Source organism: Schistocerca cancellata, chromosome 10 (genome assembly GCF_023864275.1).
Source record: "Schistocerca cancellata isolate TAMUIC-IGC-003103 chromosome 10, iqSchCanc2.1, whole genome shotgun sequence".
NCBI lineage: Eukaryota > Metazoa > Arthropoda > Insecta > Orthoptera > Acrididae > Schistocerca > Schistocerca cancellata.
In genome coordinates, this window is record NC_064635.1 from 84,853,093 (window position 1) to 84,877,180 (window position 24,088).

A 24,088-nucleotide genomic window follows, 5' to 3' on the forward strand; every position below is an offset into this window, starting at 1 on the left:
GGGTAAAATGGTTCAGAAGCTCACCATAAGCCACATATTTCTGTAGTGAATGCCAAGCGACACTTGAGGTGGTGTAAAGAGGGACTCCATTGAACAGTGGATGATCAGAAATGATTGATGAATCAAGCAATATCCTATGGCAATGTCATGGAAGTGTTTGGGTTGTACAATGCTACCTGCCACCATTTGTAGGGCCAACAGAAATAAAGATGAGGTGGTCCTATGGTACAAGAGTGCTTTCCTTTGAGGGGGGTGGGAGTTGGTCCCTTACTGTGCTTAAGAAAATGCAAACTGCAGAGCGGTATGAATACATTTTACAGCACTGTGTACTAGGTGGAGTGGAGGAACTTTATGAACACTATGTTTCCATCAGCATGACAAAACCACCCTGTCATAAAGCACCATCTTTAAGGCAATTGTTTTGTGGACAACATTCCTGAAATGGACTGGTCTGCCAAGAGTTCCAAACTGAACTCAACTGAATATCTTTAGGATGAGTTAGAACTTAGCTTCAGATCCCAGATTCCAAAATCAGCTCTATAGGAATGATGGGCTGCTAATTCCTCCAGAGTTTCAGACTCTTCTAAAAGGGGGCCAGATACTTTTTGAGCGGATAGAATATTTAATGGAGACGTGTTTTGTGAGAGAATACGTCACACAGCACTGGATGTCAATGATGAGTTATATCAGTTTCTTCATTCTCTGAACTGCAAACATACTTTTCATTTATTTGTGAACAGTTTTGGAGGACCTCAAAATGCATAGAAACTGTTTTATTCCTTTATCATACTGTAAGGAGTATGATGATGGGAACACTGCGAAGTAACAACCTAAATGTAAAATGGGACCATGTGTCTAGTGGTACTATTGTTAACCTGTGGCACAGATATCCTAACAAAACTGCAGTGCTCCAAACCAATTATACAAATGGCATTCTACACAAATTTTGCCATGCAAGTGCTTTTTGATATTGATAGTTCCCACTAATTACTAGCCTCTCTGGCCACAGTAGCTTTTCGAGTGGTTTGTCGCCTGTAAAGGGTAGGTCTGTGGACCAGCATTTAAGTGCTGTCGCGGCCAGAAGGCAATCTCGAAGTGATGGTCGACTGAGTGGTTTATTGCACAGTGGCTGGAGTAAATGCCGTGACAACGTGGCTGACAGTATCCTCGGCCCGCTCCTAAAGATTTCAGTGAGTGTCATCTGAGGCTGTGAAAATTGCTTGTTGAAAAAAGCTATCTTCGCACAATGTGTGGAACCCGCCTTGTTCTTGGCATGTGAATTTGCAAGAAGCCTGTGTCCACTGTGGTGCCAGGCTGAGATCTTGTCTGCCAGTTTTAAGAATCCGGTGCAGATGTGGCTGCTGCATAGCATCTGGTGATTTCCGATTCTTAGCATAACACATACTTGATGGCAGTCCTTGGTCGAGTGGTTCTCAACTTACGCTTCGATTTGCAAGAACTTATGGTGAGCATCTGACTACCGTCTGCACAATTATGTTGTGTCGCACAGCAGCTATTCTAGCTGCCAACCTGGCTACACATTGTGACATGTCAACTTTTTCATTCACAAATACTTTAGGAGATCACACTCAAGTTACGTTTTTGTGACTGGAGCGACTAAGCTAGTGGTGCTTGAGCTGTTTGATTAGTTTGGCCAGAAATTATTTGTTTATTTTGGAACCAGGTACTTCAATTGCTAATTGGTGGTTCATCCTTATATATAAAATTCTCATGTCACAGTGTTAGTTGCCATACTCCTCCGAAACGGCTTGATCGATTCTGATGAAATTTTACATGTATATTCGGTAGGTCTGAGAATTGGTTGTAATTATTTTTTATACCCCTAAGTGATAAGGGTGGTCCACCCCAAAAAAAATTTCTTATTTTTTGGACAGAACTTTTTATTTTTATTTTGTTAGGGTGTGACATTAAAAAATACACACAACCCTAAATTTTCACCCTTCTACCACCAACCCTTATTTTTAAAAAGCGATTTTAATAATTTAATAATTTTCAATCCCGGTCAATAACTGGTCAATTATCACTTGATCAGTTATCCCTGCCAGGTGTCTACCGGTGATAAGTCTCACTATTCGATAGATATTTAATTGAAGAAAACGTACCAAAAGCAACGACTCTAATATCCCTCTTTGAATTGACGTAACTAGACTGAGAAGTTTAACTAGGTAGCATGCGTCATTCGCCAAACCGACATTTAGGCCTAGCACACACACATCGATTTTTACCATATGGAAACATATCGTACGATCAAATTCTTTTAGTGGACCAAAGAAGTTCCTATGCTCTCCTTTGTTCCTCTAAAAGAATTTAATCGTACAGTATTTTTACATACGATAAAAATCTATGCGTATGCACTTGGCTTTATTCATAATGTTGGCAAACACGTTTCGACACGAAATTGCCTATGTTTGTACGCTCATGGACGAGCCGTGTATCGGCTGCAATTGTTAAATCCACGCAGTCTACTGTAAAAACGCTACAACTAATAGTGGCCGATACTGCTGGACTTCCCCCTAAGCCTTTTCTCACTCCCTACACAGTTTTCGGTCATTATTATTGTTTGTGTCACGAGCTCCCGCCAACAACGGCTACTGTGTTACACGTATACATTGTGTTACACGTATACATTGTGTTACACGTATACATTATTCTTACAGAGTAGAGATAATTCATACGGCAAAACAACGTTTGCCGGGTCAGCTATAACATATAAAGATTTTCAGGTGGAACGAAGTTCGCTAGGTATAGCCAGTATAGTTTGATGTATCTGTTGTTTATATTTTGGGTCCACGTAAAGTGGCCTGGGTACAATAAATGCCTTTACTGAGAGTGTTTATACTGGTAATCGCCATCCACACTTAAATGAAGAAAGAGAAATTTATTGTCTCTGCAACTCCCACTTGTCTGCAACCCCCACTTGTATCAATCACACTCTAAATTTAATGTTGTCAGGTTATTCTGCTTGCTTGGACCAGTGGTCTTCCTTCTAATTATATGCAAACAGTCACAAGATTGTGAATGGCTGATGTTATTGGTCTATTAGCTATTTTTATTATGTTTCTGAAACTTGTAATGTGCAATAAGCAGGTTAATTTTATCCGATTAGACTTCTGTGCTAAACATCTATTAATTTTCTTTAACTTAATGTTGTTTTCAAAACAAGCAAAATATTTCTTTTATTATTCCAGTCAGTCATTTCTGAAAGTTATGTAATATCCAATAACAGTTGCGTTGTTGAAAATTAATTTAATTAATGCTCGGGGAGCTGCTCAGATTGTCCTGCATTATTTTCCAAATACGTTTGTGTTTTTAATAAATTAATTAATATATTTGTGGCACAGTATCCTTTCACTCAACATCAGCTCCCTATGAACAGAATCTTAACTGACAATAAATAAGTTAAAATAACCTTTATGATCCAGACAGTGAAAAAACTATTATAATTTATAAGGCCTACAGATGCCAAGATAATGTCACATTTAGAAAAAATGACTGTCATGCTGAGAAGGCACGTTATCCCAGCATCATTAACAGCCAGGAAGTTACATATTGTGCACATGGTTTGACTGTTCTGACAGACGCCAGTGCAACTTTAGTCCCAGACAGTCTAGGGCCCAGCATTGGCAGTATCAAAATAAGATCAGCCTTACATGCTGGAAACTTTCAGCTCCGCTTACCGAGCAAGCAGCAGCGTCCCGCGATTCGACATCCATGAGCGTCTGGCTGGCAGCTTCCAGACACTCCACGGCAGCTGGCTGCACGGCGACAACAGCTGGCTGTGGTTCGGACAGAAGTGGAGGGAGCACTAGCTCATCGTCCACTGGTAAGGTGAGGACGACAACGCCATCCTTAGCGGCGAGGTCTGCAAGTCCCTGCAAAACAAAATCCAGTATGCTTCTAAACGGAGAGTTAATACTGTGCATATTGACAGGAAAAATCACAAGAGAAACATTCAAAACTACAAAGAGACTGTGCTTACCTTCATGATGCGTAATTAGTACTGCTGACACACACACACACACACACACACACACACACACAACACACACACACACACACAACACACACACACACACACACACAAGTAGATGACACACTAAATATACTGTGGGGGTTGAAGGGACCAGACAACAAAGGCCATCGGTCCATCAAAGGTATTCACAGTTAGTTGTAAATATGAACAACTGTCAGCTGTATAAGGGGAGACGACAAAGAAAATATGCACTGGGCTGGGACTCAAACTCTGATTTCCTGCTTTACGTAAATGTTCGTTTGAACCGCTTTTGCTGCCCATGCATGACCCTGGACAGACCCAAACTTCCATACATTGTCAATCCTGCATCACAGCCTGTACTCTTACACACATTATATAGTTCCCCTTTATGCAAAAGACATTGTAATTTAAATTTACTGCCTGGTATCAGCAGATAAATACAATACTGCCGTGCCTTTGTTGTTAAGAAGAACAATGCAATATTCCTTCAAGTCCCAGTCCGGCAGAAATTTTCACTGTCATTGCTCCCTCATACAGCTGACTGTAGTTCATGTTTGCAACTGTGAATACATTTCATTTATTTCATAACAGCTGTAGTCACCACAGTGCCTGTTCCATCGGACATGCACGAACGTGCGAAGGAACACTGCACCACTCTTCTCAGCAACAAAGGCATTGCTATCATATTTATCTGCTGATACTGGGAAGCGACTTTCAATTAAAATGTCCCTTCCTGTACAGGAATTACATAATGTGTGTACGAGTAGAGGTTGTGACACTGGAATGATGACATATGGAAGTTTGGTTCTGGCCATGGGTCATGCGCGAACAGCCACAGCGGTTAAGCCAACTGCGCACGTAAAGTGGGAAATCCAGGTTCGAGTCCCAGTCCAGCACGAATTTTCATTGTCGTTGTTCCCTTGTACAGGTGATGGTTGCTCGTATTTGCAACTGTGAATACATTTCGTGTATTTTGTAAGGGCTGTAGTCACTGCAGTGCCTGTTCCTTTGGACATCATCAATGCATGTCCAAAGGAACATTGCATTGTTGTTCTTAACACAGGCACTGCAATGTCCTAAACTACATTTTGAAACAATGGAAAATCCAGGATGGAATGTAACAATAGTATGAAAAGGAAAGTTGCTACTTACCATATAGCGGAGATACTGATCGTGCATAGGCACAACAAAATGACTGTCAAAATATAAGCTTTAGACCATCAAGGCCTTTGTCGAAAATGGACAACAGACACACATAATCCCATACACAAACGCAACTCATACACAGTGTGGGGCTTCAGCTACCAGAGGCTGCAGTCACCCGCGCATGTGTGTGTGTGTGTGTGTGTGTGTGTGTGTGTGTGTGTGAGGGGGGGGGGGGTCTATTTTCAACAAAGGTCTGGATTGCCAAAAGCTTATATTGTGACAGTCTTTTTGCTGGGCCTATCTGCGACTCAGCATCTCCACTATGTGGTGAGTAGCAACTTTCCTTTTCACAATATTGTAAACTCAACTTCCCTAGATTTCAGTAGTATTATTTCTTCCAGAATTAATTTTTACTCTGCTGCACAGTGTGCCCAGAATGAAACTTCCTTGCAGATTAAAACTGTGTGGCATACTGGGATTCGAACCTGGAACCATTACCTTCCATAGGCAAATGGTCCCCGGCTGAGCTATCTGGGCACTATTGACATTTCCCAACCCCATCTCATAGTAGAACCAGCCAGAAGCTCCTCTCCTACCTTCTAAATGTAATGGTACAGGCTAAGAGAGGAGCCCAATGCCAAATTCAGAGAGAGAGCTAAACCCAGCCGACGCAGCATTTTGTCATACTGGCAGCTTCCTGGATAGGAACACCATTCTCTAAGAAACAACTAGCCATAGGAAGTTTCAACAGCACTGAAGTATGGGGGGTAGCATGTGCCTTCTACATTAAAAAGGAATTCTGATGTATACACGGTGGTTTACCCGAAGAAACTGAACTAATTTTTTGGTGGGCAGAGCTGTTGTAGTACCATGTTTTGCTGCTGAGAGCACATAACGTGAATACTTCAGAGCCAATAAGCAGAGTGCTATCACTGAGGAGTGTCGGAACTAGTTTCAGAAGAATTTATAGCGACAACTGTTTTTTGTGTGACTGTTACTTTTTCAATGGCTGATTTTTGTGAACAGGACGCTCTAGTGAAATTCTGCTTTCTGCTCGGAAAAGATGGAACAGAAACTCTTGAAATGTTAAAAATGACATACAAGGATGACGCTATGGGAAAACTCTAGTGTTTGGGCAGTTTTCCTCTTTCAACAATGGTGAAATGTCAACTGATGATAAACCTCGCTCTGGTTGTCACGTGAAAATGTTGAAAACATCCGCGTAATCATCAATAAAGATCAACTATGGGCCACTGAAAAAATTGTGGAGCTGTTGGGAGTGACTTTGAGTATAGTGCAACGAACTGTCTTTGAAGATTTTGGAATGAAAAGGGTGGCTCCCAAATTCGTATAACTGCTGACTAAAAACAATGTTGCATGAAAGCAAGGTTGCATGAAGAGTCCTGAAATGATCCAAACTTGTTTTTTAATTGTCACAAGTGATGAAGCTTGGTGTTATTTTTACAATCCTGAATCAAAGCTACAATCAAGCCAGTGGAAGAATTCAAGAAACTCATCAGATGAAATTATACATTAAAACAATGTCGATTTGTTTTTATGTGAGAGAAGTTGTTCATTCAGAGTTTTTTCCACAGGGTCAGCCTTAACCAGCCTGGACTTGGAAGTCTTGAAAAGATTGCAGCCTGACATGCAGCAGTCAGGCGACTGTTTCTTCCATCATGACAATGCCCCTGCTCACACAGCCCCTTGTGTATGACAATTCTTGACCAAAACTATTATGGCTGTTCCTCACCTCTCATCCCCCACATACTCACCCAATCTTGCTCCGTGCAACTCCTTCTTCTTCTTCTTCTTCTTCTTCTTCTTCCCCCCCCCCTTCCCCTCCCCCACCCACCAAGAATGAAAGGAAATGTGGAAGGACAGCTCTTCACTGATGTTGCTGAGGTGAAGAAAAAAATGAAGATGGCAATGTCAAGCATCGCAAAAGATCAATTTAAACAATGTTTTGAAAAATGGAATAAAAGATTAGCCAAGTGTTTTAGTGGACTGGAGGACATCTTGAAGGGAATTGAAGCTTGGTGCTTAAAACATGAATAAATAAGTTAAAAAAAGTTCAGTTTCTTTTGCGTACCCCCTTGTACACTCCCAGGCCTTCCGAGAAGGACACTGGCACAGCCAGGCTAAGGATTGGTCTCTACCGAGGGGTCATTGACACTCTCCAGATGCAGCTATCACAGATGCAACCCACTCCACCGCATTCTCCACACGAATTCCTGCCAGGGGTCCAAACGACACCTCAAAGTCTGAGGTAAGAACTGTACACCTTCCAATCTCAAACCACTGGGGTCCACTGATGCCAGCCGATGACCTCCAGCCACCAATATGGTGTTTAACACTGGGCAATGCCAACAACTACCACTGACACCGAATATCAATTCACTCCACCTGCAGCCATGGGGGGTGAGGCACTACAACCTGACTCAGAATTGTGGGGCAGCTGCTAGCCAGACAGCAGCAGAGCCACACAGGTCAGAGGTGCCGAGACCAGCACGCCAATGTCAGCCTGCCCTGGCCTGAGGTTTGTTGCCTGCAGCTCGACACCTGTCACCAGTGGGCAAGTACGGGTGTCTCAAAAGGAAGTTCGTATCTGAAGAACACTCTTCACATGCGCTACAAATCTGAAGAGAGTGGGTGGTACGTTCATCGCAAGATTGGCCTTTAGGAATTCAGTTGATACGGACGGCTTCTTGGGAGCTGCCAGTGTGCTCTGTATGTGAGAATTTTACAAAAACAGTGGTTTGGCAATTGTAGTGTGGGGGAAATTTTGCAGTGATTGTGGACTGTATAATGTAAATGATGCTCCAAGTGTTCCCCTTACCAGAAAATGGATCACAACGTTTGAGGAGACCGGTTGAACACCAACCAAACTGAAATCTGGGCAAACAAGGTCATCAGGCACAAGCAGATCCTCGGAAACTATAAATCGGTGTGTACCTGACAATCCTAACCTCTCCAATCGTAAGCGTGCAAATGTACATAGCTCATCACTACATCAAATTCTGCAAAAAGACCTTAAACTACACCCTTACAAAATCTAATTGCTACAAGAATTAAAGCCTCAAGTTGCCAGACATAGATTGCACTTAGTTAATGATGTGACAGTGCCCTTCATTTAACAACGTCTCATTTTCTGACGAGGCTCATTTTCACCTGAATGCTCATGCTAGTAAGCAAAACTACCACCACTGGAGTACAATGAACCCCAAACAGAAGCACGAGAAACTTGATGACTCGCCAAAAATTACTGTACAGACCGTGATGTCGGCTCGAGAAATAATTGGTCCGGACTTTTTGGAGGATGAGAGTGGTCGTCCAGTGACAGTGAATTCAGAACATTGTGTGACAATGTTAAATGACTTTTTGGTGCCCTAATTGCAAAACTTTCCTGGTTATAACCAAAGAACACACTATCAACAAGACGGAGCAACAGCTCACTCGTCCTGCACGTCTAGTTCGTGAAATTTTCACTGGAAAATTAATCTCCACGAGGGCTGACATAAAATGGCTCCCAGGCAGTCCTATTTCTGCGCCATGAAGTTGTCCTTATGGGGATACGTCAAATTTAAAATGTATGTCAAAAATCCGACTTCTCTGGAGAAACTGAAAAAGCCAAGGTGCCATGCAAAATTTTGTTCATTGTTTAAGTGCTGCAGACAAGCTATTGCATTTAAATGATTTTTTACAAAGTAAATTCCTGAACTGCATTCTTCAATAATAAATAAAGATTTTGTTGATAGCCTTCAACCTCTATTTTATTTTGACACATCAAATATGAACTTACTTTCAAGCCACTCTATTGTTTCTACACCTGTTTGTTAGAGAATGAATGAATGTTTCATCAACTATTGGCTGTCCACTCTACCACTCTACTCTTCCGGAGAACCACACCATTACACAAATTGCACAGAAGTTGTCCTGTATATTTTGCAGGGCTACACCAATTCAAGGGATAGGGTGGATTACACTAGAAAGGAGCAATAGATCATTCAGACCCCAGGGTCAAGAGGGACAGGCCTATTGTAAGCATTATTTTACAAAAATGACGTAACCTGTGAAGAACAAAACTCATGATAACAAAAACCCAAATCTATTGACATTTCTAAGAATGCTTGTCAGTACAGTAACTGAAGTGCCAGCTTGAACTAATGATTGTAAACAACAGATGTGCATTTGACAAGTCAGCTGCAAGCAGGCAATATTACATAGTGGGCATGCAGCCACAGTGTGTCAATGTCATTGTGTCACAAAACACAATGAAGCAATGAGCAATCATTCGATTTCATGTTTTACATCTACACTTTGTAAACCACCATGATGTGCATGGCAGAGGGTACATCCCACTGTGCCAGTCATTAGTGTTTCTCTCCGTTCCAGTCACATGTTAAGTGCGGGAAGAATGATTGTTTGAATGCTTCTGTGCATGCAATAGTTATACTAATCTTACCCTCACTATTCCTATGTGAGCAACACACAGGGGTTGTAGTATATACCTAGAGTAATCATTTAAAGCCAGTTCTTGAATCTCTGTTAATAGACTTTCTCGGGATAGTTTACATTGGCCTTCAACCATCTTCCAGTTCAGTTCCTTCAGTATCTTTCTAGAACTGGGCACCATTTTTTGTTCAAAGGATCTACAACAGATTTTAGTTGGAAGTTTTGTTACGTGAAATGGCTACATAGACATTCAAGTCCATGAAAAATGCTTGCATGGAAATGGTTTAATTCGTGCATAAGTGTATGAGGGGTTTTAAACATTTTAAAGGACAGGTGTCACTTGATGACATGATAGGTCAGGGCTTTCTACCCCAAGTTCATCCCATGAACACATTAAGAAAATCCGTGATCTTTTGAAAACTGTCATCTATTGTGGAGAGCTATTGCTGAAGACAGCCACTGCTATTGCTGAACGCCCATGAATCAAGTGTTCAAGACATTCTCCAGAATACTTTGAGGAACAGAAAGTGTATGTGAAGTTTATCCCACCACCTTTGACAACAACAAGGGGTGCGGCAACTAAATCAAAATGGAAAACATGGACTATTCGTTTCTGAAAAAATCCACCACGGTGAAGGAAGAGGGATGAAAGGAAAGTACTGATGATGTTTAAGAAATGGGAAGAGTTACGGAAAAGTCATCCAGATACCCAGGTCTGGGAGGACTTACTGGACAGGACGAGAACGAAAGACTTTGTCCCTTCCTTTCCTTTCTTTCCTCTCCTTTCCTTTCCATCTCATCCCCTCCAGTAAATCTTCCCTCACCTGTAGTACTGGGCAACTTTTCTGTATTTCTCACTACTTCCTGAACCTCACCTATCCTTTTCGTTCATCCCTCTTCCTTTCCCTTCAACCCTTCTGCCAGAACAAGGAGCCATTGCCCCCACAAGCATAAGCTCCTATTACAGGATGTGCGTAAATCGTACAGCTATGCACCAGTGCCCCAAGGGTGCGTATCTGTAACTACAGGCCGGTTCACGTAGACCTATTACATCATCCACGCAGGATATACTTGGCGCACATGAGCAGTAGACAGTGACAATGCGCAAAACGCAAACAGAACGGTCTGATCTCATGTAGAGGTGTTCGTCCTACCGTGTGAAACACAAGGGGGAATGTGTGACATATTGGAAGCCCATTCATGCAAATTATTTGTGCGAATCAAGGTTCCTATTTAATAAGAAATTATTTTTATCATTATTTATTAAGTAATTGTTATTCTCTTATGTAGGTTACTTCTGTTCTGAATTACGTACTCAACAGTTAGTTTTATATTATGACACTTGGTTACACAGGTACATGTATTTATACAGCATTTTGCACATTCAGGACCCCTTTTGTTTTTGGAGCTATTGCCCTGGCAATGACAGTAAATCTTTGGATTATGGCAGAACGATGAAGTAAACAAAAAGCCAGACATTATTGAGTTTGACCCTATCTGAAAAGAAGGGACGAAGGCAGTGATTATATTCACTGCTCACGAAAGAATTGATGCTCTAAGATCCATATGAATTTCGGAGCTTTATGAGGATGGACATGGACTGTTACGAGAAGCTGCTGTCTGTGGTAGAAGACGGAATTAGCAAGTGTGACACAGTCATGAGAGAGGCTGTCTAACGTTCTCGAAAGTAAGAATTACATCATATGTTTATATGTTTTGCGATCACATCAGTCAAGATCACGAATAAAATACCAGTAAATGCCCTGTTACATCGCAGGCTGGTTGTAACATTACATTTCCTGGATAATGGGGCATCTTTAAGAGTCTGGCTTTTAGCCACAGAATAGCACAGCCCATCATTTCAAAAGCAGCTGTTGATATATGCACTGTAATTTGCAATACTATAAACGATTAATACTGAAAGGTGCACTAGTGTTATTTTTCCAAGTTTGGACTATATATATGCGCTACTCAGAGCTTTGCAGACCTCGTCTGTTGCACTGAGCCAATCTGCACGAATGCAAGGACTTTCTCCCCTACCACAGCCAGTTTCTCTTTTCTGGCATGCTGAAATAAAGCAAGAGATGCAATGAAATCAAACATGAACTTTCGGAAACTAAGGCATTACGAAACAAACTGAAAATCACCATATAACATTGAATGCATATCACTCAGAAAGAAACATTTGCCAATGTACCTTATTACGATATAGCAGCCATACGTACACCTTTCCTCACTGTATGCCTGATTTAAGATGCTTAATGCCTCTTTGCTCCATTTCATTTCTAGAATATGAAGCAATCAACAAGAAAAATGCTTTCACAAACGGCTAGTATAAAAGAGTCTACTCCAAAAAAATTTTTTTCTGCATTTATAAAACCAAGTTACTGAGGGGCAGGGGGGGGGGGGAGGGGGGAGGGGGGGAAATTGCGGAAAATCCCCAACACGAAAATCTGAAATTGGCCACTAGTCACCTAACAATAAGCAAATAACAAGCAGAAAGCATTGTGGTACACCCTTCTGCGCATGAGCAAGTTATTGTTATTGCTGCCTACTGTGCACAAGCAGATTGACGGCAGTTCAGAACTGCTCTCTATTCTGGCGCGCGAATAATGTGTCTGCTAATTTTCGTAGTTTCACCCATTCTATTATTAGATGGTGGTCGAATTAGACCAGTACCGTTCACAGCGGATCTTTGTGCAATACCCACTTTATGCATTTCTGTACCTTTTATATGGGTTTTTCCTGTTGCTGCTTGGTGAATAGACTTCTTTATCTATGTGATTATATTATACGAGGTGCTATCCAAAATTCAGGACTGGTGCTGCCATCTGTTTAAAACCTTACCTTTGGACTAATGGTCACCATCACCCTCAAAGTAGTTCCCATCCACACATACACACAGGTACCAAGCTCCTGCCACTGGTCAAACGTTTTATGGAAGTCCTACTCTTTGTGGGTGTTTATCACCACCAGCGACGTTTCTTGAATCCTCTCTAGTGGTGAACCAACGGCCTTTCAACTCGAGTTTCAGTTTTAGGAATAGTGTGAAGTCGCAAGGTGCCAAATCTGGCGAGTACAGTGGGTGGGTACAGCCGCCATACTGTTTTTTGCCAAAAAGGTCCTCGTGAGCAAGGACGTGTGACAGGATGCGTTGTCGTGATGCAGCAGCCAGTTCCCTTGATGCCAAATTTTGGGCTGTTGTCGCTACACATTTTCACAGAGCTGTCACAAACGTCACAGTAGCACGAGGAATTCACTGTTTGGTTGGGTGGGACGAATTCTGTGTGGTGTTGTGCAGCTAATGGGCCTTCCAGTGTGAGCACCATCTTCAACATCTGTACAGCCAGCCCTGAACCAAGCATGTCACTCAAACACACGCGTACAGCTCCTGCTCTGTCCCCAAACACTTGTTGAATCATTGCAAGGGGCTCCATAGCACTTTTCCCAAGATTCGCACAGAATTTGATACACACTTGCTGTTCTGTTCACGGATCTATCATAAAATTGCCACACACCAAACACAGAGTATTACAGAAATCACTGTGGACATGCAAACCTTCCTCCCAGCTGAATGCCACTCCGCACACTGACTGATCAGATATGCAGCTCTCGTCACCCAGTGGTGCAAAGATCTACTACTCCTGCTTTCCAGATGGCAGACTGGTCCCAAAAATTTTGGATTCCACCTCATATAATCAAACCTTATGATATCCTCAAACCATTATCCCTATCACAAGGATCCTAACAATGCATTCTCCCTGCTCTCAAACGTGCCTCACCCAACAATCACTACCCCCTACGCCAGCCCCACCACTGGTAAATTCTCCAGTATCAAAGGCAGAGAAGCTTGCAAAACCTCATATATTGTTTTTCAGCTAACACAAGTTCACTACACAGTGTTTTAGGTAGATATGACAACAACTAACTGTCTGCCTCAAGACACCAGTACCCAATCACTGAACAATTGCATTATTCATCTCTCTCACCCCTAAAGGCATCACAGGATGAGAAAATGCTCATGGGTGGAGAGCTGCTCAAGTTTTGTGATGTCACAATGTGGCCTTTTCCATTCCACAACATTCTGTAGCATGAAACACTGAGTAAAACATTTCAGATTTTGACTTTGCAGAGAGGAATGTGACCAATGAAATGCAAGATCATGTTATATGTCACACGTAGAACTTGGGATACGCCACAATGGATATTGTCATTTTCAGTTGAAGCCCATATTTAGTTTTATATTATAACTTATGTCCTACAAATACATGCCGTTTTGAAGTGCCAGCCGACTGACAATCTACTGAATACACGTCATTACAGGTGCAATTTATCGTCCGAAGAATTATCAAAAATACATTTTTCTTGGTACATAACATATATAAAAGCCATCAAGGAGATCCTAGGATTAAAGGCCTGGGCATGTGTTACAGAAATTCAGCGTAGTGTAGTGGACAGAGACGCAGAGTTATGGAGTTGAGTGTAGTTGATTCACGTCCTGCTACATCCAAATAATTTTACTCATCTTTGAATTTTCGGATGGTCCTGGATCTTGTTATTTCACCCATAGAAGTATGTTCTGTAATATTCATTGCCATGTAAATACAAGTGTGCTCCCTGTCAGAGTGAATGTGTGTGATTTTCTGAATTATGCTAGGGAACACGCACCAAAAAATTGCAAGATTGCTTTCTACACTATTGCCTGCTTTGATGGCAATTCAGTATTCTCCCCAGTAAACCACTCATTCTTTAAAGAATCGACCTTCCGTGAATACAACAGCTTCAAATGTGTGATTACATTGCAAATGAGTTATTGTGTTAACTACTTGATATTAAGCAAGTAACCGAGTAATCGATAAAAAGTTTAGAAAAGGTTTAAAATTGTGCTTAAAGCTTGCTGGAAGTTGCTAAGTGCTATGAAACATTGTATGAATACATTCTGGGTAATTTGTGCTGTTTTTTAAGCAAAAGCAAGTTTTTTTACACCTGAATGTTTATGCCATCATATCTCCTGAACTTATATTTTCCTGACATTGTATCAGCAAGGGGGCAATCTACAAAAGTCTGGACTCTGAAGAAACTTTCGAACTCCAAGATAGCTAGTATAGCATTTATCAGATTTAGACAACAGGTTTTGGCAAGAATATGCTGGCATCTTTGGAGCTTCTGAACTATGTATCATATACTGGTATCATTTAGCAGGTACATTCAGTGGTGCCTTTTTATGTGGATATTGTCAGCAAATTCCATTGCGGATAGAGTTGGTAGTAAAGAAGTAATAATTTGTAAGTCAGGCCAGAGGCTGACTTCTACTGCACCAGCAGTAAAAATGTAGTGATAAGCTTTTCCCTTTCATCATTTTGTTGGGGATTCAGTGAGAAAATGTTTTGAAAAGGTTTGAAATTACGTGTAAAGTTTTTTGGAAGTCACTTTGTGCTCTCATTATCAAATACTGAATGAATAAAGTCTGGATATTTGCATGCCATGTTACACTACCTCAGGACAAACTCATAGGTTCTAGCTGTAATGCTTGGGTTACTGCATTAAGCTTTTAACATAGAAGTATATTATGACAGCACTGTTAATTTTTAAATTCGGTCAATAATTACTTGGAATAGTGAACGTTAAATTTTTGGTGCTCCTGGAAGCCATTAGATAGACAACCTCCAACAGGTGCTGGGCTCAGGGATGGTCAGTTATTGACATAGATGACACTTTTATTAAAATCATACAATGTAAACTCCAAGTAGGAATTCATCAATGTAGGAAGTCTCTTGTAAATTGATATCACACTAATTTTAACGGAACTTTTATAAGCTGATGTCCTTACTGACTGGATGCAGACATTTCCTTTTTGTGAAATTACATTTTCAGGGATACTGAAGATTTTACTTATGTATACTACAGACAGAACATCATCACTAGCATTTGGACAAGGGAGAAAATGTATATATTAACAGAGCTAATGAAGAAATTTTATACCTGTCCATTCTGATAAACAGAATGTATGATATATAAGCCAGAAACAGTAGACAGATGCCACTGGAGAGCAATGTAGCAGGGCTGGCTCCAGGGACTTTTGTCGCCCCATCACTGCATGTGAAAATTTCGAGCCAGTTTGTTGATACTGTCACAGTAGGATATTTGACCTTGTAGATGGTGCCACAGACTCACTTCCAATGTGACTGCTTAATTACCATCAAAGCGAAATCATCAAAGATGTTCTTTAAGTTGTGGTGACAGATGAAAATCAGATGGGGCCATGTTGGGACTCTATGGAAGATGATCAATGACAGTGAACCCAAAGCACTGCACTATTGCAGGTATCACAGCACTCACGTGTGGTCTAACATTGTCGCACTGAACAAGAGATTACTCCCTGTGGGGATGAAGTTTTCTGCTGTTAGAAACTCGATTACAGCGCACTGTTGCTCATGCCCTGACAGTTATATTACACGCTATCACATTACACACTACAATTCACAGCCCTTCAGTGGCAGAAGGTTGCAACCTGCATCAGCGAAGCAAGAAAGTCGACCGAGTGATATGCATGGCTTGTAACACCACAATTGATATTGGTCACAGAATAAAAAAATTCAGAGACATTACTTTTCAGTACACCTCCGCATAAAGTTTTTCGACTCTGTTGGCTGACTTGGATACATTTCAAGTGTTGTGTAGATGCAGGGTAGAAATTCAGCTGGCAACACTGCCAGTAGTAAGCTTTGCCATTTTGAAAGATGCAACCAAGATGACCAAATCTACTGCTTCATTTGCAACCTGTTTCACAATAGTGTAAATAATTTCTTTGTCGCCCCCAAAAAATCCGTGACCCTGGGCAGAGGCACGATTTGTCCCCTCTAGAGCCGGCCCTGCACTGCAGTCACATAACGTGATGAGAAGCACACGAGACCTATGTTCTGTGTGATGCACCAGTTCATTTCTTAGTGCATACCAAACATGATGTGATCATCATCTGACATACTTACTGACGAGAAACATGTCCCATGTGAGGACTGGATTAGTGACCACAATGTTATTAAAGCAACCGTGATTACAAAATTTAAGTCAGGAAGGCTTCGAGAATGTTTCTACTGAAAAGAGCATATAAATAGTTGTTAGCATCTCACTTAGACAGCGAACTCACATCATAAGTTCCAGTAAGATGGGTGTAGAGGACTTATGGGCAAAGTTTAAGCAGATTGTAAATCATTTGTCTGGAGTAGTACTTGCCTAGTAAGTTGATTAAGGATGGAAAAGACCCGCCACAATTTAAAAATGAAATTCAGAAAATTCTAAGAAGCTGATGCAGTTTCACTCTTGGGTGAAAACAGAATCCACAAATGATGACAGGCAAATGTTTGTAGAGATTCAAGCGTCCGTGGAAAAAATCTTTGCACGAAGCATACAACCACCATCTGACCTTACCACAAATCTCTGCCCAGTAAAAGACCCAAGTGACTGGAAAAAAAGTGCAGGCGATGCCTGCATATAGGAAGGGCAAAAGAATGGACCCTCAAAAATACAGACCAATATCCCGAAGATTGGTGTGCTGCAGAAACCTTTAACTGATTTTCAGTTTGAATATAATAAATTTCCTTGAGACTGACCAGAGATTTAGAAATCATTTTCGTGGCTCGTGCGAAATTCAGCTTGCCCTTTTCTTACACGATGTACTGCAAACTATGGGATGGGTGACGGGTGACAGGCAGAATGCATATTTCTAGATTTCCGGAAAGCTTTGACACGGTGTCCCATTGTAGGCTGTTAACAAGGGTACGAGCATACGGAATAAGTTCACAGATATGCGAGAGGCTCAAAGAGTTCTTTCACGTTATAGAACCGAGTATGTCGTCCTCAACGGCGAGTGTGCATCAGAAACAAGGATATTGTTAGGAGTGCTACAGGGAAGTGTGATAGAACTGTTGCTGTTCTTTATACACACAAATCATTTCGCCGAGAGGGTGGGCAGTAATCTGTGGTTGTTTGCTGATGATGCTGAAGTGAACAATAAGGTGTCAAAGGCAAGTGACTGTAGGAAGAGACAAGACTACTTAGACAAAATTTCTAGTTGGTGTAATGAATGGCAGCTAGCTCAAAATGTGGAAAAATGTAATTTAACATGGACAAAAAGGAAAAACCCACAATGTTCAGGTACGGCATTAGCAGTACCCTGCATGACACTGTCACACCATTTAAATATCTGAATGTAACGTTGCAAAGCAATATGAAATGGAATGAGCATGTGAGGATTGTGATAGGGAAGGCGAATGGTCGACTTCTGTTTGTTGGGAGAATTATTGGGAAAGTGTGGTTCATCTGCAAAGGGCGCCACGTATAGGATCCTAGTGCGACCTATTCTCGAGTACCGCTTGTGTGTTTGGGACCAGTACCAAGTTGGATTAAAGGAAGACAGAGGTGGAGTGCTAGATTTGTTACCGATAGATTTAACAGATATGCAACTGTTACAGAAATGCTTCAGGAACCCAAATGGGAATCCCTGGATGGAAGGCGACATTCTTTCTGAGAAACACTATCGAGAAAATTTGGAGAACTGGCACCTGAAGCTGACTACAGAACAATTCTACTGCCACCAACACACATTTCGCGGGAACCACGAAGATAAGATATGAGAAATTAGGGCTCTTACGGAGGCACAGTGAGAGCAGTTTTTCCCTCGCTCTATTTGTGAGTGGAACATGAATGGAAATGACTAGTAGTGCTACAGGGTACCTTCTGCCACACACCATAATGTGGCTTGCAGAGTACATCTGCAAATGAAGACTGCTTAATGTATCTTTACATGTCACTCAGGCCTCAGCTCTGGACTGTAGCTGTCTTAGTACCATCTCTGACGTCTCCCATTTCATCTTTATCAATGCTGTTCCTCACTACAAACGGGTACCTCTTATTTTGGGACCTCAATGACTGGCCCTTTCTTTTTCACCTTTCCCCATTCTATCCTTCTCTCCTATCCAAGGAAGGAACGGATAGTCATAAAAGCCAGGATAATGTTATCACCTTTACTTTTGTATGCACTATTATATTACACAAATGCTCCCCACGCCTCTGCTGATACACACTCGTTATTTCAATTAATTGTTCCATAACATTTTGTCACATCTGCACTTCTATTTCTGAAATAACTACACAATGAATTACGGCCTTGTGGTCTGAAAGTGATCATAGTTTGTTCACACACACACACACACACACACACACACACACACACACACACACACAATTTCAAACAGCGCCACAGAAAAAAATTACTTTGCATCAAACCACAAGTCTGGGTGGCTGATTCATGTCACCATTGCAAGAAATCATTGGGCCAAGGATCCTCTCTTGCAACAATTCCATTGGTGCAATCGAGATGTCACATATTGCGGCCATCAACATGTGACATACTGTGCCATATTGTTTAAAATAATGTGTCTCACCATTCACATGATCCAGTTCAGACCACAAAAACCTGTAAGTACCATATTGGAATAAGTTTCATAGTCCACAATTAATGCGTTTCTGACCCTATCTTCGAATACATACAGCCCAATTACACTCTTCAGCCTAAATGCCACACCACAAAGTCACTCACTGTGGATGTAGTGGCTTCTCCGTAATTATTACCAAGAGTTTTCAGTGCCCCAAATCTTACAATTTTGATTGTTCATGAAGCCCTTCAACAGAAAGTGTCTCTCATCAATGAACATTATTTTCTTAATGATTGTTGTTCACTCTTTGTTTCGAAAGCACCCGATGGGTAAATGCTCAGTGCTTTTTGTGATCGTATGGGCCTCAGTTAGTGCGTCAGTTGGATTTTATAAGTCCCAAGGTGCACATCATCTTTTGGAATTCATTATGTGCTGGCTCTTGGAATATTTGATTGTTGTAAAGGTCAGTGAATAGATTGCACCAGGCTTTCTCCAACATTATCACTCATGATGGTGATGTTTTCTACATAACTAACACTAGAATGTCCCAGGAGTTTAATGTTCACAACTGAACCAGTTTTCTCAAATTTAGCAATTAGTCTCATCACAGCCAACTTATTTGGCATATTACTTTGACCAAACATTCCACACCATTTGTGAACAGACCTACACAATATTCACTATGTTTGTAATAAGTTTTCATCATGACAATACACCATCCCTTCACGGCATGCTCCATTAATAACCACAATGAAAATAGATGAAAATAGTGCAACATTCAGTGCTGCTAACTTACTAGAACACAAATGGCAGACATTTCAAACATTGCGTTCTTTATGGAACACCCCCTCACTAGCTTACAGAAGTATGAAGAATGCAAGAGATGGCTTTTCAGGCCTATATCTACCACAATGACAAATCTAAAAGTAAACAAATTAAAATTAAAGAAAAGAACTTACAGTGTTCTTACCTGTGGGCTCAGTCGTGTTTGTGTCAGGTCCAGATCGATGTCAAGAACGACAGATGATGAAGTGGCAGTCAATTCACTGATGATGGATTCTTCCACTACACTAATATTACTACCCTCATATGACTCCACAGGCACAGAAGTCCGTACTAATTTTGAGCTGGTATTGGGAGCACTTTCATCACATGTCTTTTCATCTGCACTGTTAATAATTTGGTCCATACCACAAACGTTCACCAGTTCTACATTATCAGTGTTATCTGGATTTTCTTCTGTCCTTGTCATTTCTGCAAGCTCATCACGAGTTCCAGATGCTTCTCGCACACTCGGTATTGTAGATTCACACATTTGAAATGCACTGTTATTCTCTACATCGGTGCTCAACTCGCTACTTACAGAATGAAATGGCACCTCACACAAAACCTTTTCTTCTCGACTGATATTATCTTTATTTGCATCGGTAGAGCAAATGGTACTACCGGCACTTTTAAAGTTTTCAGAACCATAAACAACAGTTTCTTTACGGTCACCTTTCTGGGCAGTATTGTATACCTTGAGATCCAGACACTTGTTTGATGTTTCACTACCAGTAGCTTGCTTTTGGTCATCCAGATGGAAGCCTCTTCCTTCTGAAATGATATGAGGTAGCACAACACCAGCACCTTCCGTGAATCCTTTGCTCGTGCTTTCCACCATGGGCACACTTTTTGTTTGTAAGTTGTGTGCAATTTTGTTGTCCATTTTCATTCTTTTAAAATGTTTTCCAGGATGAATTTTCGACATTTCAGATCCAGTAGACACAAGGAAGTGTTCACGTTTCCTGCTGGCACCTCTCAATTTCCCTGGCTTTTTCAAAGTTGAATGATTCAAAATGTTAGCTGGAGAAGCTTCATTTGCTGTTTTAACTTTTACCTCTCCACTGTAATTTGTGACACACTCACCGTTACAGTCTGCAGATTTTAGAGGGGGGAAAATACCAGTGTCATTAGTATGGCAAATAATGGTGGCAAGTCCTTCACTTTTCCCACTGTCTTTTCCCTCCGTATCGTCCACCACATGCCGATATTTCAATAATGCTGTCGAACAGTCATTTTTTATCTTACTGCGCTCATTCTTCGATGTCTTACTGACAAAGACATGGGTGTACGTGCCTCCATCAAACTGTGTTGCACTTTCTACAGTCCTTACAGATGGCTTCACTTGCAGAAGTTTCCGCTCTGGTTTCTTCCCTTGTGTCTTTACCGTTTCTTCTACATCCGGTGCTCTGCACAAAACATCACTACTGACATGCTCCTCCAACTTTGAGCCTGAAAAATTGTCTGTGGATTCCTTCGAACAAATGTCCATAGCATGTGACACAGTCAATTCTCTTCTCTGTTCTTCAGTTGAGACCAATGGCACTCCTGGACAGTCTATACATTTTAATAGATCACTTGCATTTTGTACATTATCTACTGATTCAGAATGGTGCAATTTCTTTACTTTAGGACACAAATGACCTCTTTTCCCGATAGGCTTTGCATTGGGAAGACACCCAGAGGCAGCTGTCGATGGTCGGACAGAGTTGTCACCTTCTAGCAAACTAGTCACTGCAAGAATTGGTCCCACATATTCCACATTTTTTGTTGCTACAGAAGAATTGTTTGATGTATCTTGTGAGGGAGACAACTGTGTGATACAATCATTGCTGGTATACTTGTCAGTGAGCAAAGAGCATTCCTCTGACGGACACTCAAAACTCGTAGGATTTCCACCTAGTGAACCAAGGATTCTTTGTCGTTCAGCATTTCTGGAGTGTTGCTGTGGACATTCTACCCCCTTATCCTGAGGAGAGGCAGAGAAAGGTTGTGTACAATTACTGGAAGAAGTACAGAGATCTTTTGATACTTTGGTCTTTGTTTCAGGTTCCAATTTCTCCCCAGAAGTGATGCTCTCTTCACTGACAGAACTCTCTCTATTCGAACTACACGCAACTTCCCCAATTGAAGTACAAGATGCCATGATGCTGTCCTCTGTTGTTTCATAGTTTTTCTTCGGAAATTCTTTCAAGCTCGCTTTAGTCTTCTTGAGGTTAAGGCAATCTACAGTGCTGTTAACAGTTCCTAGTTCACAACCAGACCTAAAACTAGACAATGCACTTTCTCTCTCAGCAACAGAAAAGTCCTTTAACTCATCCGCCAATTTACCTCCAGCCACGACTGCACCAACAGGAAAGTTAGCATAATCCTCGCTATCGTTTTGCACAGTAGACGATCCCTTCTCTCTTATAGGAGAATCTTCAAACCCTGGGGGCACAACTGTACCATCTTCCCCATCACTCATTTCTCCAGCAACTTTGAGGGCACTATTTTCTTCAACTGGCGGTCCAGGACTGCCACTGCTGCGAAACAAACTCTTGTGGGACTGGGCACCAGTGCAGCAGCGGGACTCTATGTCGCCAACCAGCGACCTCTCTCTAGAGCATGGATACTGTGCATCATTGTTGTTATCCAAGAGCTTCGACCCAATGCCTTCACTGTCCGAAAGGCGACACATCCGGTCGACAACCCTGTCGATGATGTCCTGCTGGGACGTCTTCAGCGTTGTGCCTTCACCAAGAACGCCGCCTTGTTGTGGCAGAGCAGACGACGGTCTCAACTGCCTGAATGGTGATCGGCTTTCTGTAGTCCTGTCAGTTTCCTGTCAACAGAGAAATCACACTAAGGCAAATGACAGGGCTTAAACCTGTTATTTTTCACTGTGAACCAAAACAGAATTAAAACACAGCCTAACTGATTGTTGAAAAGCTGCTCATGGAAATCTGTCGGCCTCAGAAATTAATAATCACAGAACTGTGAGAAACAAGCATGTTACTGTATGAGCCCCTAATGCTCCCCCTCCCCCACCCCTTTTTCACAAAGAGCAGCTAAAGGCTATTTCACAATGTTACAACAAGATGGTGATGCACTGATCATACACATCCAAGGGTTTTTATTTTTCAACTAAAGATGTTATTACTAAACACAACACAGAAATTTGGAACTAATATAACTATCTCAAGAAACACACATGATCACAATCTACAAAAATTACTGCAGGCTTCATTTTTCTGGAAACGGGTAGTTTCCCCCATCTCGAGCATTGGTTCAGTTCGTAGGACAGACTGTAACATTTGCTGGTAACTTTTCTTCCCCTTGCATATATTATTTGCACAAAACAAGTATTATTTATTAACTTTTGTATGCAATCAACAACAGCTGTGAAGCAAACCTCTATTTTACAACAAGCTTCAGTCTCATAATTTGATCACTATCAGGTTTTTAAAGAAAGGTAAATCTGAAGCAATGTAACACCAATCATAATGAACCAAAAGGACTAACACAAATATTGTCATAAGTTGTGCTTCAGTCCTCCTAGTACATTTACTTTTTACGCATATATCTGATGACAGTCAAACTCTAAGAGCGAATCAGGTTGTAAAATAGAGGTTTGCAGCACATTATCTGTTGCACGTAATTTGGAAAAAAAAGCACATAAGTAAAATACAGTGATGGACCACAGCCTGATTTCATTTCTCAACAGTTGTAAAAACAGTTGTGGATGTCACTAAAGTGATTACTTTTAAGAAGGAAATGAAGCCAGTTAATATCTTTTACTATCAAAAATCCATTCCATCAGTCTCTAGTCACAATTCTTGTTAACCCACTTTATTTGTTAGATAACAGTCTGAAAAGTTATAGGGGGACGAAATGTAACCACTCATCACATTCTCAGGTACTGAGTGGTTGAGAGGCACCTAAATAAGGTTTTCCAAAAGCTAAGCAACGATTACAATTACTTCAGAGATAATGAAGTAAAACACACACTGCAGCCAGATTGAGACGACGGCTCATATTGGATAGAGAGACAAAACAGATAGAAGAGGGAGACCACAGAGAGAACAGTGCAGATGTAAGTTAATAGGTGAATTTAGCAAAAAGAAAATGGGAGCATGAGTAGGGAGAAATGAGGGATGAGGATAGGGACTGCAAGGTGTGAGGATAGGATGATGATGATGATGATGATGATGATGACGATGACGATGATTGGTTT

At 41.3% G+C, this 24,088-nt stretch overlaps 1 protein-coding gene across 1 annotated transcript in view; it reads right to left on the minus strand.

Moving 5' to 3' along the window:
- Positions 1–24,088, minus strand: part of LOC126106469 (uncharacterized) — a 95,113-nt gene that overhangs the window by 37,463 nt on the left and 33,562 nt on the right. The window contains exons 5-6 of the mRNA XM_049912755.1: positions 20,021–22,696; positions 3,699–3,893 (exon numbers count right to left, since the gene is read on the minus strand). Coding sequence (XP_049768712.1) covers positions 3,699–3,893; positions 20,021–22,696 — 2,871 coding nt within the window. The remainder of the gene's footprint in view (positions 1–3,698; positions 3,894–20,020; positions 22,697–24,088) is intronic.